Source organism: Pomacea canaliculata, linkage group LG9, assembly GCF_003073045.1.
Source record: "Pomacea canaliculata isolate SZHN2017 linkage group LG9, ASM307304v1, whole genome shotgun sequence".
Lineage (NCBI taxonomy): Eukaryota > Metazoa > Mollusca > Gastropoda > Architaenioglossa > Ampullariidae > Pomacea > Pomacea canaliculata.
The window spans coordinates 9823296-9841265 of NC_037598.1; the positions used below are offsets into that span (position 1 = coordinate 9823296).

Here is a 17970-nt window from a genome sequence, read left to right on the forward strand (position 1 = left end):
AACACCTTTGCCACCATTTTATGACTACGGTTCCAGGTGTACAACAGCATCTGTGGAGTCCTTACACCACTTTGAAACTGCGGAAACCAGACACTTTCTGTGAGTTCCCCAACTGCCCAGGGCAGACTTTCTCTTCATAACTACGGCCCCAGGAATAACCAGGTTATTTGAAGTCATCCCTCGTAAGTATTGAGCAAGTCCCTGGGTACCCGGATTACCAATGCTGATGTGGTGCAGCGCAATGGTGTGGGTTACTTCTTGATGCAGAAGGGATAAGCAGGAGATGCAAAAACAAACACAAAACATACTGCTGAAAAAGCAATACTATCCTCTGCCGGACGTGTGTGAACAGATAAGTTTGGACTATGACTCCATCACTGCTTCCTTCCCTGTATCGTTATTATCGCGAACAATACGTGGACACACTCTCATAATTGTGCAATGGGGTTGCTTTATCTTGAATCACCCAGTGTCATGTTTAGAGGACGGTCTGTATCTATACATACAAAATGTAATAACTTGTGATGTTCCGGGGACTCCAAACAGCGCGACTTTTACAACAGAAACAAAATTACTCACAAAAATAATTTTGGGATATGGTGAGTTGAGTTTGAATCCAGAAACAAAGTCACACCTGCAATAACTATTTTGTCGGTGGGAAAGGGAGAGAACATCCTAGTTAGCAAATTCACACAAAGTTTTATTCTAACCGCTCACTGGTTCAAGCCAAAATAGCAATTGTTATTATTTTATTGGTAGCCGCAAGCAAGTTCACTGGCCTTGCACACAAAGTGTCGTCCCTTAAAAAAAACACACACCAAAATTAGCATGTGACATAAAACTACTTTTACCGGTCACCTACTGATCTACAACTTATTGACGTGAGTTACAACAGAGCTTGCTGAAGCCGCCATGGCCAACAAATAGTAATAAGTTTATGTAATGGTAATGCTATATGAGCCAGCCTGGAGCTTGACCACCTGACAATAGCTAATACAGTTGAAACAAACAAACAAACAAACAAACAAACAAACAAACAAACAAACAAAATGCAACTTTGACAGTTTATGAGAAATAGGAAAACACAACGGCAGGACACTCCAAGCTATCTTACGAATACCAACATGGCGGCTTGTAACTTCAATCGGAGCCAGCCATTGTCTATCTAGTTTCGGTTTAACTTATATAACTGTAGATACACATTACGGAGGAGGCAGCTGCTAGAGCAACAGTTTGACTATTGAGGAAACCTGTTTCCACAAGAGGTATCCGATCCCATGTTTTAAAAGATTTTTCAAAACTTAGAAACAAATATCGATTCACAAGAACCTGACATTTCCGAGAGATGGAGAGAACGAGAGACAATGCGACCGAGGGGGTGGAGCGGGGCGGATGAAAAGAGATTCTGTGCAAACAACAAATGCTGAGCCACTACCACGAGAGAGAGATTCGGGAAGAATGGCGAAGACAGTTTACTTGAAAGCATTTGTTTTTCATTTTTAAAGCGAAAAACAGAATATGGATATCACTTTAAATGCCAAGGTCAGACCTATGCCCTTTCCGTGGTCAGATCTATGGCTGTTGTTTGGAAGTTACCTACTGTCATGTAGACATAAACCGTAACCTTGCCACACACCGATGTAGGCAATAAAAACAACTGTCAACCTGGCGCCGACAACACAAGCGAAAATCAAGGCGTGGTTGCACGACAAGAGAAGAGTTAAATCCATAACAGCATCAACACCAGCAGCAGCAGCAGCAGCAACCACCGCGACTAATGTGCGCGCGCATGTCCTGGCGCTTAGCGTGGCGCCACGCGCATGATCACCCAAAGGAACTAGGAGGGCGCGATCTGTGCGCGAGAGTTGCACGGCGGGGCTCGACACGGACGCACCTCCCTTCCCACATTGCGTGGCTTCATGCATTCTACGCACCCCCTGCGACTGCCGCAGCACTAGGATTCGCAATAAACAGGTGAATGCCAGCGAAGAAAACAAAAAATAACACGACTGAAAGAGCCGGAAGGCAACTTTGTCTATAACATTCCTCTGACGACGAGCTTTTCTATTTCCTCTCAGCAAAAGAGAAGTTGATTTTTCTTTAAATCGGAAAGGACAAAAATCGCAGAATGCTACGAACAAAGATAATATAAAAATTAATCAGCCAGTCTACTTCAGTCAACGCACATAATGTAAACACTCATCTCTTCTGGACAAGGAAATGCTCTACTTCTAATGTCCATATCAGAACAGGAAACGTCGCTTCGATATCAAGCCTCTCATCAAAATATTGTTTACGGATATGATCAGAAAAAAATCGGTGGAGCAGAAGAGTTAAAGAACGAATAAACGAGCCAAAGAAAGAATGAAAGAAATTTTTATCGTATCCTGAAACGTGTCAAAATAAAATTTTTTAAAAAGGCAAAATCGAGAGCTTGGCACAGAGACGGAGGAGGCTGTTAGTACATGGAGGATGATGGGAGTTGGTGGTGGGGTACATAAACAGCGACTGGAAGACGAGCAGGCTGTAGCATGCTCCGATCAATGAGGCCAGGCGCTGTCACGACTCGACTGCATCTTGGCCTGCCAGCTCCTCAGTCGCGACTAGCAAGCCATTGCACAGCGCCGAAAGGTCGGAAGGCAGCAGAACGTCAATGATTTACCTGTGTTTGACGGGAAAACTTCCTGATCGCGTCACGGTTCTTCTCTTTACAAGAAACACACACACAAAAGCTGCAGAAGCAGTAGATAAAGACGAAGAAAACCATGTTCTGCTCGATATTAAACAGAACTTGGCAACCTCCTGCAAAATGACATTAGAAATCCATTGGATGACTGCACAAAACATCGGCAATCCACAAAGGTATGGGAGGAAGGGGTGGAGGGGGTAAGTCGGTGGGGGATACTTTCATCATTGTCTCCCTTATTTTCATTGACGTTTTCCTCACTTGCCAGAGCACTCGTGAATTGTACAGCACCAACAAACCACTGCCAGGTTTTCCACAAAGCCATTGATGCTATAAATGGTTTTTTTTATTGTTTTATTCTTTGTCAGTACATTACAATGTTTTCCTTTGTAGGTGCATTGGTTTTATAATGTTTTACTTTGTAAATACAATGACGTTGCACATAATTACATGTACAAAGGATTTTTTTAAAACGCTGTAGCTACATTGGAGCCCATGCGGTGCGTTTTAAAAATAAATAATTAAATAACAACGTGGATTTAGCTATTGTCACTGAAAATTAAAAGAGTGGCTCGCCGCAGTCCTCGGGAACGAACGCCGGCAACTCGCCCACGTCCGCTGAAAGAACTCCTGCGCCTCGCACTCGTCCTGCAGGAACGGATCACGTGACCGCTCCGCTGCCCTCTCCTCCGCAGCGTCGGCCAGGTCCTGCGGGATGTACAGCAAGTCTGGCGTGACGTCACCCACCAGCAGGCTGGGCGGCGCGGCGGGTCGTGTCTTGCGGAAGGCCAAGCAGTGCAAGTGCTCGTCCTTGACATAGCGCCACCTGCTGAAGCCCATGGACTCGATGGCCTTCTTCCAGCTTCTCATCATCGGGGCGTTGCGGTGCTGGCTGTGGACACAAAAATGCGGATGTTAGCTAAGCTTTGCTGCTACACGGACGGAGGTAGAGTGGAGTTGGGGTGGTCCACTGAAGACACACTCTCACTATACGATGTGCTGCGCAAGACTCGCAAGAAACAGATGACGACTAATAACAACTAATTATAATAACAGCAAGTGGCAGTCTTTTACATGCACGCTCTCACGTCGTTCGGCACAGAGTTTTGTAATTTCGTGGAGTAGACTAAAACCGGTATTTTCGAAAATATTCGAGCACCGACCAAAAATTGAAGTGAAAGGTAAGATTAATCCTTTTAATAACAATAGATAATGACATTCTGAATCGTCTCCGCTAAAAGTTGTGGCTTGAGAACAATCGTTTTCGAAGGACGCCATGTTGCGTACTTTTTCGCGAAAGAAAACAAAACTAACGTTAATTCGTCAAGTGTGAGATACTACTAACAAGAAATTGTACGGGATGTTCCCCAGATAGCACTCAGAAAACTGAAAGGAAAATCTCGAATGGATGGAATAGCGTCAGTCGCCACCTACAGAACCAGTCACATTTGAAACGCGATGATTGTTTTGTAGCACAAAATTTGGACACGATTCAGAACATCACTATCATTTAAATCCAATTTTCTACTTCACTTGCCCTTTCCTTCAAAAACAAAATGGAAATAAAATGAACACACCCACCTCTCCCATTCCTTTTGGATAGACCTCTTTGTTACAACACTGCAGGACGCACTCCAAATCGAGTCTTAGAAACCACCGAAGTTCTCGCTTAAAGTTATAATTTATTAAAACTGCCATCTGCTTACATTTAGGTCTCTTGAAGGAGCGATTTCAAACATGGTGAAGGCAGCCTGAATCTTAGCACTTAGGCGAGACTGCTGCTTGTATGCATGAGGAAATGATGGCTATAACTACTGCCAAATCGCCTGCGTGGGCGAGGAGAGATGAATCTATTTGCAGCAGTGTGAACAAGCGACCTGAGATAAGTGGTTCAGAGGAGCAAATATGATGCCAATACATCAAGAATTTGTGCGAATCACTCAGAAGATATATACCTTCTGGCTTCAAAAATAAGAAATATCTGAAACAGTAGGTTAGTGGGTATCTTTTAATATGTCATTGAATTTTTTCTTAAATGTTTCTGCGCGTGTGTCTGTGTGTGTAAGAGAGAGAGAGGGGGAGACAGAAAGACTGCGAGAAAAGCGTTAATTACCTATGTTAACTACCTATTAAACTACCTCTTAACTACCTATGTGAGTCTGGCGTGACGATGACGAGTAGGCCGTTGTGCTGCAGCAGTTCGTGGGCCTTGGTGCAGCACAGCCAGCGTTGGTAAGGCGACGGGAGGTACTCAAGCAGCAGAGAAAAGACCACGGTGTGGAAAGAGCATCTAGGCAGGCGATGGATAGGGCTGCGGAGGCTGCCCAGGTAGGTGCTCAGCGTGTCCGGCGCCACTTGCAGGGGGTCGGTCGTCTCCAGGTGCAGGAAGTCGCAGTAGTGGACGGACTGTCGACAGCAATCACACCATTCATTACAATACAAAAAAATTAATGCTGAAGTTGAGAACCAAATGAGAACTAAATGATTAAAAAAAATTAAAAGAAAACTTAAGAGGGAAAGAAGACTTTCAACAACATGGAAGGTACTACAAGCAGTATGGGCGCACCCACTGCGTATTCGCGACGCCTCCACTAGGTTCGAGAAAAAGGAAATCGGTTCAGACCCTAATACACCTGCTACCACACAATCAGCTCGAGGAGATCGACCCTAAATTTAAAATTCAAACCCGAGATCGCCCGATAAAGAGTTCACGCTCCAATGATCGCAGCCTTCAGATCATATCTTTAATCACATCTCCCCTGTCCCACAACAAAAAGAAATGATTGAAAAATCATGTTCGCTTAAAGCCATTTTAAAACGACCAAGAAAAGTTTTGTCTTCATTGCTCTTCCGACACGCATCAGTTAACAATTTGAAGTTCACAATATGTAGGTCTAGAAGTGTGCAATTTTTTTTTGGTTGTTTATATTCTAGTGAACGTGCAAAGCTCAGTGTAAGATGCTGTTTCCTCAAATGAGGGTGAACACCCACTTTTGAGTTCTCGAGGCGCACGGCTACAAACACCCGCTCCCCTTTACTGCAGAAAAGCGTCAACACCACAGATGTCCGGATATGTTTATGTTGTATGGCTACAGCAAATAAGAGGGTGCTAGGACTATGTGTAAGTAAGACCAATCTTTGGAAAGCGAGAGGTCACGAGTTTGACCTCTTTCACTGCGTGGTGCTGTTTGTGGCCATGTATTTCCAGAACGGAAGAGAGGTTTATTCACCAAGCATCTGACGCTGAACTTCACTCAAATCAATTCACTCCAGTAGGACCTTTCATACCTCGATAATTCTTAACTACCCTATGTTAAAATGTAAATAATAAAAATTTAAAAAAAAAACCAAACTAAGCGAAGTGAGAAACGTCGCTGACGAAATGTTTGACCCGGTGGAAAAAGTGGATTATTCCTACTGGCATCCTCGTCTCAACAGAGCGCTACATTATCAACTAAGTGGTTCCCAGTAGACTAAGCGTTTCTCACGTGACACGTTCGATGACTGCAGTGTCACACAAACACACACACAAAAATCATGACGCGTAACAGGGAAGGGCTGGGGTGACCCAAATAGCTGACACCACTAACACTCTGAAGGTAGACTAATGTAGCCTCACATACCTCATGGGCCGGGCTGATGTCGATTCCTATGGCCATAAACTCGCTGAACTGTAGAAAAGGGTTGTAACAACTGCCCACATCAAGCAGGCGGATCTTGTCCTCGAATGGAAGGCGTCTACAAAATAAATAATAAATCAAATACACAAGATGGGAAGAGAAACAACGTGCCTCTCCCTTTCTATTTAGCATGCAATTTTGTACAAAAATCATGCTTCCTAAAGATCGTAACATTACGATTTCTTCGTTCCTAAAGAGAAAGTGAGTCAAAGGGCGAACGATAGAACGGAAAGGAAGGATTGGGATGGGGGTGGTGGGGTGAGGAATGGTCAGCGGCAAGGGACGAAAATCACTTCGAAAAGCAGAAGGGTGCTACACTTGCTATTCTGAAAATTCCATAAAATTCTATAAGCAATGAAGCAGAGGTACATCCGTACCCATACTTGCCTTGACTTTGTTCAAAATCAACAACAAGAGGGAGAAGATCATCTGCCGACAGCTCAGGTTTGCACCTATTTCTAATTATAGAACCTCGCACCATTTCCAATGCATACCTAACCTTGAGGTAATCTCACCTCTGTTTCATAACGATGGACCCAGATGGAACAGCTGGAAGGAGAAGTGCCAGATTTTTGATACGAGGGCTGAGCAGGGAGCTACGCATTACCCCATTCCTTCAATCCTCGGTTCCAGGTAAATCAAACTTGATAGTCTGAAAGGGGACTAAATGGTGTGTGAGCCAATACCTCAAACTTGAGTTTCTGAAGGGTTTCAACAGTTTGGGAAGTAGCACGAAGCGGCATTGACATGAACCAAATAATGCCTTTCGGTGTTCGCTTCAAATTGGAGGTTTCAGCCTGTCAATAAGCAGCTCACTGTAACGAGCACTGTTTACTACAGAATCTCTCTTCTGGTGATGTTCCAGTACTGGGCCGACAGTGCTGCCAACAGAAACATAAATGCAAATGCGTTGCGGATATATGATGACTCATTCTCGTACGGTGTAGCCAGAAAGTGTGCTACAAAGTCACCCATACTTATTTTCGCCACACCGGGGAAACGGTCCAAGACACTGCATCCTTCAGCTTTTTACCGATGTCCTTTGCCTCTTACGGTTTGTTTGTTTACTACTCATAATTATCCTCCTATACTCCTCTTTCTCCCTCTCCCCCAGCTCAACCAAAGACAAAACAAAACGATATCCCATCAGAAAACAAAAATAGGTTTCCAAACAAGCAAAAACACACCTGAGTTTAACACAGTTGATCAGACTCAATGGCCAAGCCATGCTCAAAACAACGATTCTCTGTACACAAGAATTTCTTTCATCTGTGTACATAAATACAACAGTCTCGTGGACCCCATAAAAAACGACAATACAGTCTAATTCACAAACACACACACACCTACATACACCAAAATACAGATTTCTCGATACAGAACAACGACGACGGTCAAATCAGTTGATTGCAATCTGATGATGACTTCAAAGAGACTTTGTGTACGTGCGCGCTCATGTGAGAGAGAGAGAGATAAAGACTATGTGTAAGGCGTTTTTCTCTCACTACATTTTTACCACTTTCACTGTTTTTTTTTTCCCTTCGCCAAATTGTGAATTTTACAGTCCCTTATGAAAAAAAAAATCTTCTGCCCGAGGCCTATATTTCAACTCCCTTTACGGCGCACACGTCTCCTGCTGCGTGTCGCCGTGGCTCTCAGCGTTACCAACAAGCACAGTAGTCTGGACGCATCCACACGACTTAATATAAATATTGTATGGATAGAAATTAATAAAAATAGCATAAATAATAAAAAAAGAAGTTTCTAGATATGCTATTTTAGCGTACCAAAACGTTGCAATAAAAACCCAACGTATTAAAATCTACTTAAAAATTTTTTTTTTAAAGTTAAAAATCCGTAATCTTTACTGAGTGACAGATGGAAATGGGGATTAATTAACTGTTTCACGCCGAGCTAAACAGTTGGCCCTATAAAAAGGTGCCACATGCACAGCTTGAACAGTGTGCCCGAGACGAGATGTGAACCCAGGACAGCCAATCCTCACTATAACCAGACCGCCCTTTCTGAAAGATGGAAACGGAGGCAGGATATTCATGTGACATGAAAGAGAAAGAGAGGAAAACCCAAATACCTTTGGAAAACTTACCATTGTCAGACTAACAAAAGTTGGCAGGTGCGGTTTGCTTAAAGGACCAGATAGTTTGTTTCCTCCTGTTTCAGGCAACTTCAGCTAATGCTGCTGCCGCTACTACTACGACTACGACAACGACAATGAAAGTGACCGCCTTTGATTGCTACCGCTATATTTTGAGATAAGGCAAAAACTTGCCATTTGGACGGCGAGAAAAAATGTCATTTGGACGGCGATAAAATAATATCATGCAAGACAAAGCCTTTAGATAAACAACGAAATGATATCAGCACGATATCGTTTCCTTAATCCGTGCCTCCCACCTCGCCATCGCCCTGTTCCTACTCCAAAAACAAACTAACAAAACAAAGATCCCGTCTTGGCTTGTGCCAACACTATAGCCAGTCATGTAGTTTAGCGATATCCCATCAAAAGAGACTTGCTAATGGCCACTGGGTGGTATCCGACTGGGCGAAATCGAGCCACAGCGCCATGTCCAGGGGCAAGTAATAAGGTAATATTTTGTTTCCATATACTGTCTCTAAGATGACTCATATCACACTTTAAAACATTTTTTCTTTAAAAAAAGCACGCTGGATTTATAACGTGAAAGTGCTGTACACATTTGCCACAGACCATCAGGATGAAGTTTCCAGCCGACGACTTAAAATTATTTTTAGACGGCTTCGCGGAGCTATAAGCATCAGCGCGTGACGAGAACGCCGACGGTAGCCATTGCGTCACGTGACATTTTCTGACATGACGATAGCTTACTAGTGTCGCGCGTGCACGGAAGTCACCGGCGATGTCCGAATTTCGTCTTCAAGATTAGATACTTGACAAATGGCGTGGGAGGCAGAATGAATAGAGGCAGTGTTAGAGAAGTAGTTAACGTATTTTTTAATTATTATTTGACGGATTATCTTAAGTAGGAAACGTGGAAAAACTTGCAAGGTTGTTATAGCTGGTCACGTGTGACAAGCAGTACGATACGCAAATGACACCTGTACAGTCATAAATGTCCACGGACACAATTCATATACAAGCCCTGAGCTGTGAGGTGTCTTCAGGTATATAAACGTACCAACGTGCTTTTGTGACGGCACAGTTTGCACCTGTCTGCACATGGTGGCTTGTTAGCTGAAAAATAAAAGTTGCTTTCGTCACTGAGATTTATGTGAACGGCACTTTGTACTGAGCTCAATTCTTGTTTGATAAACAAAATGAAGTATGGTAAACCTTTTACATCGAAGCACGCTCTTTAAATCTCACACCAGAGACCTTTAAGTCGCCCTCTCGGTATCTAAATCGTTCAAGTCCACAGAAGAAATCCAAAACCAACAATTAAACAGCAATTACAAGGATGTTGTAAAATTTTATGTACAACTCCAACGATCTTGAGCAGGCTGTGGGACAATGACAAGCCAAACAAAAGGTAACGGTAACAAAATCCTTTTGCCCTTGCGTAGTTTAATCCGACAACAGCACAAAGCAGCACACAGATAATGGATACCTGCAATCCTGTCAACCACAAATAAGAACACCAAGACACGGGAGGGAAAGAAAATCCGACAGCAAAATAAAAGCTTAAATACCCCTGCACAAAGAAAACAATAAAACAAAGAAGGAAACAAAACAGTGTTATTGTCCATATCGAATGACAAGGGATACTGACTTTTATGTTACTGGCTGGACTGACAGCGTTTGCGAGCTTAATCTTTACAGTACATTCACCTTTAGCCGAAATGACAGCAATATTGAGGCACCTTCGTAGCTCTGCAACCTGACCAGAGACGGCAGCAAAACCAGAACAAAACTTACCTAAGTATATCTGTTCATATCACAAAATCATATGTATATCACCTGCACCACTACAAATATTTAGAAAGGGAGCACTGTCATCCCACCCACTAAAATCTTTCTTTCTTTGTCACAGGAGTGATAGGTACATAGAATCATAGAAATGAAGACAACTGGTGTTTTCCGACAAGCCAGCAAGGCCATGTCAAACAGGTGCAGAAAAAGAATAGCGTACCAGGCATGGGAGCTGAACCCAATACACCAGATCTTCACTGTATTGATGGCAAGAGCTTAACCATTGTGTCATCTACCACACAATTGGCGCATGCAGTTAATAAAACGACACACACTGAATAACACAATAATGAAGCATTATCGAGAAAAAAAATCTAGTGGCAGTAGGTGAAATACGGATACAAAACCTTGCCAAAGCGAAACTGACAAATCAATCAAAGGTTTAGCACTTGGCAGCACGCACGGAAGACAGAAAAACCGAGACAAAAATGCGGTCTCATGTCAAGTCAGTTTCGTCTTCCCCTCCACCCTCTCGCCTTTGTGGATGATGATCTTAAGCATCAAATTACAACATCTCGTGTGCGAAACGACGAAACTTGAACAGCAAGGCAGGTTTACTAAGCTACCACACTAAAACTATCCGATCACGCGAGGTAACTCCGACCGCACGGGGAGAAAAGTAAAGATTTCTTGTCTTAAAAACCTAAGACAGAAGTTACGGACTTCTACCTGGAGCGATTAAGTCCCAGTCACAAATTACAAGCTAGGCTAACATATGGAAAAGTCTGTCCAGGCAATAATGTTGTTTAAAAGAAGAAAAAAAAAAAAAAAAAGGAGAAAGAGTGGGTGTTGTTTGGACGGGGAGAGTTTGGGAGTGAGGGATGCATACACAAGATGATACTTATTGTGCCGGCAGTGCCTCGCTCGGAGCTCACGTTTCATCTGAGTACACGTGTCAGCAAGCGGCGGGCTCTGTCCATTCTTCCCTCCTCAAAAGAACGACACGTATTTGATCTCCATTAGCTGTTTTACTCAGCGCTCCATCCCACCCCATGAGTAAATCATTAAAACACGCCGAAAAACATGAAAGCAAAACAGCGGCTGGGCGCAGTGTTTGTGCGGCAATAACACGGCTCTGGGATTAAAAGCCGTTCCTGGCTAGCTGGACAAACAATGCTGATAAACAAGCCCAACAGGCACTTATTCCCTCCTACCTCACCCATACTCGTCTGCTGACGACATGAAGGATACACCACGTTTTAACGGCACGATCGATATTGCCTGCTGATACTGAATACAACATAGTAAACATCTTGTAATTTAGCATCTGGCTCAGCCTCGTGTTGAGACAGTTCCCATCACTTCTAAAGAAACGAATTCTTTGAAATATCAAAAGATATTTCATCAGAAAGAAAGAAATGCAAGGTACGACTAAAACTGGAAGCATAATGCTAATAGCAACATCTTTATGTCTGGTCAGCAACAGTGGTATTTTTAACCGACAACAGCAAAAACAAATAATAATAAATAAGGTACACATCGAAACGCCATAGCGCGCAAGCAGGGCGTTTGTATCAATAATCACAACCAATTTAAACTAAATAAATACTGATTTCAGTTTTATGGCTACCCTGGCCATCAACACGGATCAACCCTACTTAGAAACAACAGATGCACGGCGTGGCGGTGATGTTTGTTTGGTTGGAAGGGAATTGTCGGGTCGGAAAAGGGTTTGAAATTTAACCACTGTCATCGCACAAGCTGAAAGGCTTGTTTGATAATGGCCGGACACACTTCGAATAAAATAAATTGAACTTGCAGTCATAAACACAAAGATTTCTAAAATTTTGGCTATCTCCATCGGGTTCAGAAGTTTGGTAATACGGCGTTACAATTCATCACCACTGTAGGAAAGGAGGATTGGCGGGATGTAGGCGAAGAAAGAAGAGTTGTGGGAGAGTTTTCTCCTGCGCTTGCAACATGCGGTATTTGTACCGTTCCTTCGTGCATTGCAGGTGTGACTAGGTCGAAACTTACTGATCTTCCACCACGAATATGAAATAAGTTGCATCAAGCGGTACTGCTCGAAGAACAGGTACAAATAACGGTTTCCAGCAATGTTTCAACACATGCGCTTTTAGCAAAATTCCTAAGCGGCAGAAGACCAGCAGGCCCCGCTACCGTCTCTCCCTCCTCCTGCTGGCTTTGGACCCAGTTCAACTTTGTTCGCTTACCTGCTTACTACGCAGGAACCGTTAACTTTAAAAGATGTGGCACACTGGTTGGAAGTATCTGCTTTTGTAACAGATCTGTGATAAAGTTTTAGCCTGAAATACGGCCTGAAGAATTATGAAAGTGAAGCATAAAGGAAAAAATAACGGAGGCATGGTATTGAAAAAAAAAAAAAAAATCAGCCTTGTTCTTTGTCTTAAGACGCATATTTGTGGTCCTTCAAAACAAATGAATGGACTTAAAACAGCTTGCCCTAGTTTGGTCCTCTGAAATGACAGAAGATTTTAAGCACTAGTGGAATGCAAAATCTTTTTTCTAATGACTGGCTAACGCTCAGTACAAGATACTATTTGTTCTGGATAAATATACCTGTTCTGTTCTTGAGATACAGGTTTACAAACATCAACAAGCATAGAAAGAGGTCAAACTCGTGACATCACGACATGTTTCATTAACACACGCTTCCAGCTCTCCCATTGGCTGACGCCTTCACAGGGTACTCATGGGTGATCCAGGTGTCTGTGTTGTTGACTTTCTGGGTTGTAGGCATATATCTCAAGAACGGGGTAGGGGCAGGAGAGGCAGGGGTACTCAGATTTGGAAAATGGTATATTGCACTGAATCATTTGACAAAAATTGTGCAACCCATACTAGTCTTTTAAGGAAAACTCAAAAAGGCTTATAGAATGATTGTTGATACAAAACATTTAGTTTGACCATGCTGTAAGAGAAGTTAAGTTTTAACAAGATCTTGTTTATATTTTCTTGTGCAATAATGTGATTTCTTCCCTATGGAGAGACAGAAAGACTGCAGCAATGCATGGAAAACAATGAAAAGCCCTAACGCACAGAACTAAAAGAAAAACAATAACACACACACGCACACACGTACAGAGAGACTGAACTCAAAAGGAAGCTCACACTTCTGTGTATATGTCGGGGGAGCTTGGGTTACTTCTCTCCAACATCAAGCCATAATTGCAGTCTTTATCATCCTTTTCATGACTGACACTGCAGCATGTCTGTGTCTCTGGACCAGAACTGTTCTTGGCAGAGGAATAAAGAGTCTCCTGAAAGCACATGTGGGTAATGGAAGTGTTATCTAAGTTACCTTTATAACTATCAATATCACATGGTGAACAGTTGTCTAGTCTGCATCCTGGACTAGCCTGGGCTATTTCAGTTTTAGTGCCTCCAGCAGTGAAACCATTCTCGGTATAATCAGCAGTCATGGAAGAACTCTGCTTTCTGTTTTCCTCAAATGTTTGTTTCTTAAGCTCTTTCTGCAATACTTTTTTTAATCCTCCATCGAGGAAGTATTCGTTGATAACAAGTCGACACCAGTCGATACGATTCTGTGACCTTTTGGTCCAGTGTTCTTGAGCAAGCTTCTGCATACACTCGGCGTAAGTAGACAGGAGCGTTTGATCTTGACAGTGTTGATGCCAGACAGTCTCATAATCGCCATTATCTGAAAACAAAGAGAACAAAACATTCACCTTCAAAATACACACCCTAAAGCCTACATCTTTGGATTTGCATTTGGAAGAAATACACCAGGTATGCAGGAAATGAAAGAAAAATGGAAAATAATGCCCTAATATAAGATATGAGAAACATGGAAACTATTCATAACAGAGAAATTTGCTGCTCTATTGTAAACAGAAAATAATGCAAAAACTGCTGTACAAGGTGCATACGTTATATTAATACCATTGGTGGTTTGTTTTTTTTTTGCGATGTAAAACTGCTCGGTCAGCTACTTTTGACAAAGTCTGCGAAATTTATCTGCGCATCTGTTATATAGGAATCTATTAAATTAGCATGATTTCCCATCCACTTTATTTCAATGCACTATGCAAAGAAATCAGAGGTATGTGCATGCGGAATAAAATAGATTGTTTCATTGACTAATTTGTTGAATGACTACTAAGTGTCATAAGCAAATTAAAATGTGCCTGATAAATGAATGCTGATGATATCCAAAATGTTTACATCAACAAGTTCAAGGATTACTTTGCAATGATTTAGAAACAAACTGATCTGAATAAAAAAAAAATGTTACATTTGGAAAGTCATAAGACTTTTAAAACAAAAAAGACAAGCTACTTAACTGTGATATCTAACCCTACGCCATATAAATCTGCACATAAGTAACAAAGTGAGAGGAGTTTTCAAGCAATAAATGCTACTAAATCTATTGTTTTTGAGGACTGACACAGTGATTATATATTCTGAGATCATAAATTATTTTAAATAGGTAAACTGGTATACAGTCCCAACTTTCATTTAGCCACCATACATCAAACACAAATGATAAGTAAGAGATGATGGTGGTGGTGATATATGTAGGGTACCTGAGAGGCAGGGTTGATGAGATAACATGCTGCAACTATACTCTAACCTGCAAGGAATATGATTAGGATACCTATTAATTTTTTAATCATTTTATTTAGCATATGTGAACTCAGAGAAAAATGTTTCCTTTTTGCTAATGTTCAGTTGTACACTTTAACACACACCAAGCATTTCTCCTGATAAGTCTGTTTAGCTATTATATATTAAAAATCCCCTGAAAATTGTCTACTGCATAATATTATGGTAGAGATAAGAAAGATGGTCTTAGTCTTTTTTGTTGTTGAGCAAAGTAAACCTTAAATTTTGATAATTTTATCTACAGAAGCTTCTGGTTAATAACATTTTTTATGCAGTACTATGGTAAAAACAATGCATGAGAGAATGTGTGTGTAAAGTCATATCATTAAATTCAATTTTTCATGTTCAAAAATCTTTGTGTTAATGTTGACTGATTTGAACTCTGCACACTGAGTAATTTTTCCATGCAACCATTCATGCCACTTAACATTTGAACAGCTATTGTTAAATTCTTTTTGACTTTTCACCCAAGAGTACTGATTTCATGCGATATGTGTGAATGTGAAAGAGACATTAAGTTAAGAGTAAATACTATATAAACCATGTCTTAACACATTCACTTTAAAATAGCATGTACACAACACAAATAAAGCAATGAATTTTCACACTTTACAAGTTTTTTTGTTAAATCACAGCTATATAAACTGACAATCTGTCTTTTATCCTCTGAATACAGATGAATAGACACTTGGACAAAGTTAAGATCTTTGCATTTTGTTCTAATATCATTATATGTGTCACACTATAATAAGCAGTAAAGTTCACTTTCACACTCACAGCTACTCACAGCTGCTCACAGTATCATGTTCAAGGAACAAGGGTTGCTGAGTTTAAGGATAAAATAAATTGGAATCTGAGTACACAGTCCTTATTTCAAAATGTAGAAAAGATACTTCTCTGCTTATTATTTAGCTTTATATAAAAGTTAGTTACCATTTGTATCTATCTCTTCTTTTAAGATTAGTGTACAATTAGTGTATGTACACATGCAAGTCTTTGTTTAATCTCTGCCATGAAAAGATTTTATCACAGAGTCCTTGATTAGGGACCCAACTTGTTCTGCCCCAATCCTCTTGGGTTATATAAGCAAATATCTGAAAGCACAGTCTGCTACGAGGTTACTGTGTTTGTCTTACCCATTATTTAACACATTTTACAACAGCAAAGATCATGTGATCAACCATTATGTGATCTCTCCATACATCATCTTGTTTGATAAATAATAATAATAATTGTAAAGCACATTTCCCCATGAACTCAATGCGCTGCACATAAAAGACAACAAACAAGCCAACAGTCAGCCATACAGAAACATAAGCGCCAGGAAACATATAACATGACTGGACAAACTGAGGGGTATGCAGGACATTACTCCTGATAATAAAAGACAATTCTTAAAGAGAATGGGTTTGAGACCAGATTTGAAAGCTTCAAAAGTAGGCACAGACCAACAAGAGGGAGGAAAAAATTCCAAAACAGTGGGGCCAGAAAACAAAAGGGGTGAGTGTACTATGTATTTACAGCTGAATCCCAATATAACACATGGAATTTTGAAAAATGGTATTCTGCTAATCCATCTACTGTTCCCCCATTTTAACAAATGGCACCAAGTCATTTTTGGAAAATCTAATCAGGTACAGTATGGAGTGGGGTTGTATGCATATCTGTGTATGAAGTACGCATGTATATTACATTTTGAACAGAATCTCCAACATTTTGTGTGCTACATGCATGCAAATCAATAAAGGTAAAAGACAACTTCATCTCTGGTCATTTGTTGATTATGAATCATGAGAGTATCATGTTATTTAACTATTAACATTTTCACTGTGAGAAATGTTACTCAAACCTTTATTATCTTTTTTAATGGAATATGACCATTATTGTCATTTTTTATGAAACACAATATATTCAGAGAGCATGAGTCTAGTGTTATTATGTTGGTGGATGGTCATGGATGATGCATAAGCCAACATGCCCCTACAACTTAGGCTTTCTGCCCAGTTTTATTTTAGAAAATACAGCAGAAATCTGGGCACAAGTCTGACTTACCAGGGCCAGCAGTAGAATGCCCATTTAACTAATATAAAGGTAGGCTTTGAAGCCTGGCAGAAGTTTCTGGGAAACACTATAAATATGAATGAAACTGGTTTTATTAGTTGTTAGGGTTAGGGTATTGACTAAGCACTTGACATGATGCCAAGTGATTTCCATAACACTATAACACTTTTCTGCTAAATAGTTTTTATTCTTGAGTCTAAAATGATCTGGCTAATGGTAAACTTCATCATTTATTACTTGAAAACCTCAAAATTTTGTAATCAGTTTTTGAAACTTTATTTTATTTCAAATACTTGGATCATTATGGGTAAGAAGTATATACAACGTGCGATTGGTCGGAAAAGTGGGAGTATTTCAGCCTAATGGAAACTCATATAAACTGCCCTTTACTGGTAGTGATGGTGTCCCTAACCCACACACTTCCATTATATCTTGGATCTATGAATAAATATGTGTAAGTAAATATCTTTGAAGCGAAGGTATTTTATCAGTCCACTGTGATAACGATACTACGAAAAGAAGAATAAGACTAGACTCATAATTTCTGATTTAGACACATGAAGGTCTTCTTTTTATGGTAAACCCTGAGCATATCAGTTCCAAACAGAAAGAAATCTTCCAGTTTAATTAGTAAATGTCACTCATATTAGTTTATTTTCACTAAAAAGCAACTAATAATAATAATCAGACGCTTCGACACTACCAAATTTCGCAGAAGTGAGTTAGGCACAGTTTTAGGTGTAAGGAATTTTATGTTCTCGTCTTGTAACTCACGTGATCGAAGTTTTTTCCGAAGATCAGCATGGACACTTTTTACAACTGATGCTAGCCTTATGTGTTCTTTCTTTCCTTGCTTTTCGTCCATGAGACTTTTGCACAATCTAGAGCCTACTATATATACACAGCCAGCAACTTCGCAACAAGCTGAGAAACAGGAAAGAGTTATTGCGCATGGCGGAAAAAGAAGT

The 17970-nt window shown here is 40.8% G+C and overlaps 1 protein-coding gene across 1 annotated transcript; it reads right to left on the reverse strand.

The window, feature by feature from the left end:
• Positions 1 to 3010: 3010 nt before the first annotated feature.
• Positions 3011 to 17961, reverse strand: LOC112572569 (S-adenosylmethionine sensor upstream of mTORC1-like). The gene is made up of 5 exons (XM_025252309.1): positions 17777 to 17961; positions 13427 to 13976; positions 6310 to 6424; positions 4836 to 5092; positions 3011 to 3578 (listed from the first exon to the last, which is right to left on the reverse strand). The coding sequence occupies exons 1-5, from the start codon at positions 17865 to 17867 to the stop codon at positions 3236 to 3238; spliced, it is 1356 nt and encodes a 451-aa protein (XP_025108094.1). The 5' UTR covers positions 17868 to 17961; the 3' UTR covers positions 3011 to 3235.
• Between the last annotated feature and the right edge of the window lie 9 nt (positions 17962 to 17970).

Coding starts and splice junctions, on each gene's coding strand:
- LOC112572569 (XM_025252309.1), bottom strand. CDS start 17,867: ATGGACGAAAAGCAAGGAAAGAAAGAACACATAAGGCTAGCATCAGTT. Junction 13,977..17,776: donor TCGGAAAAAACTTCGATCAC/GTGAGTTACAAG, acceptor CTTTGTTTTCAG/ATAATGGCGATTATGAGACT. Junction 3,579..4,835: donor GTCACGCCAGACTCACATAG/GTAGTTAAGAGG, acceptor TTGTGTCCACAG/CCAGCACCGCAACGCCCCGA.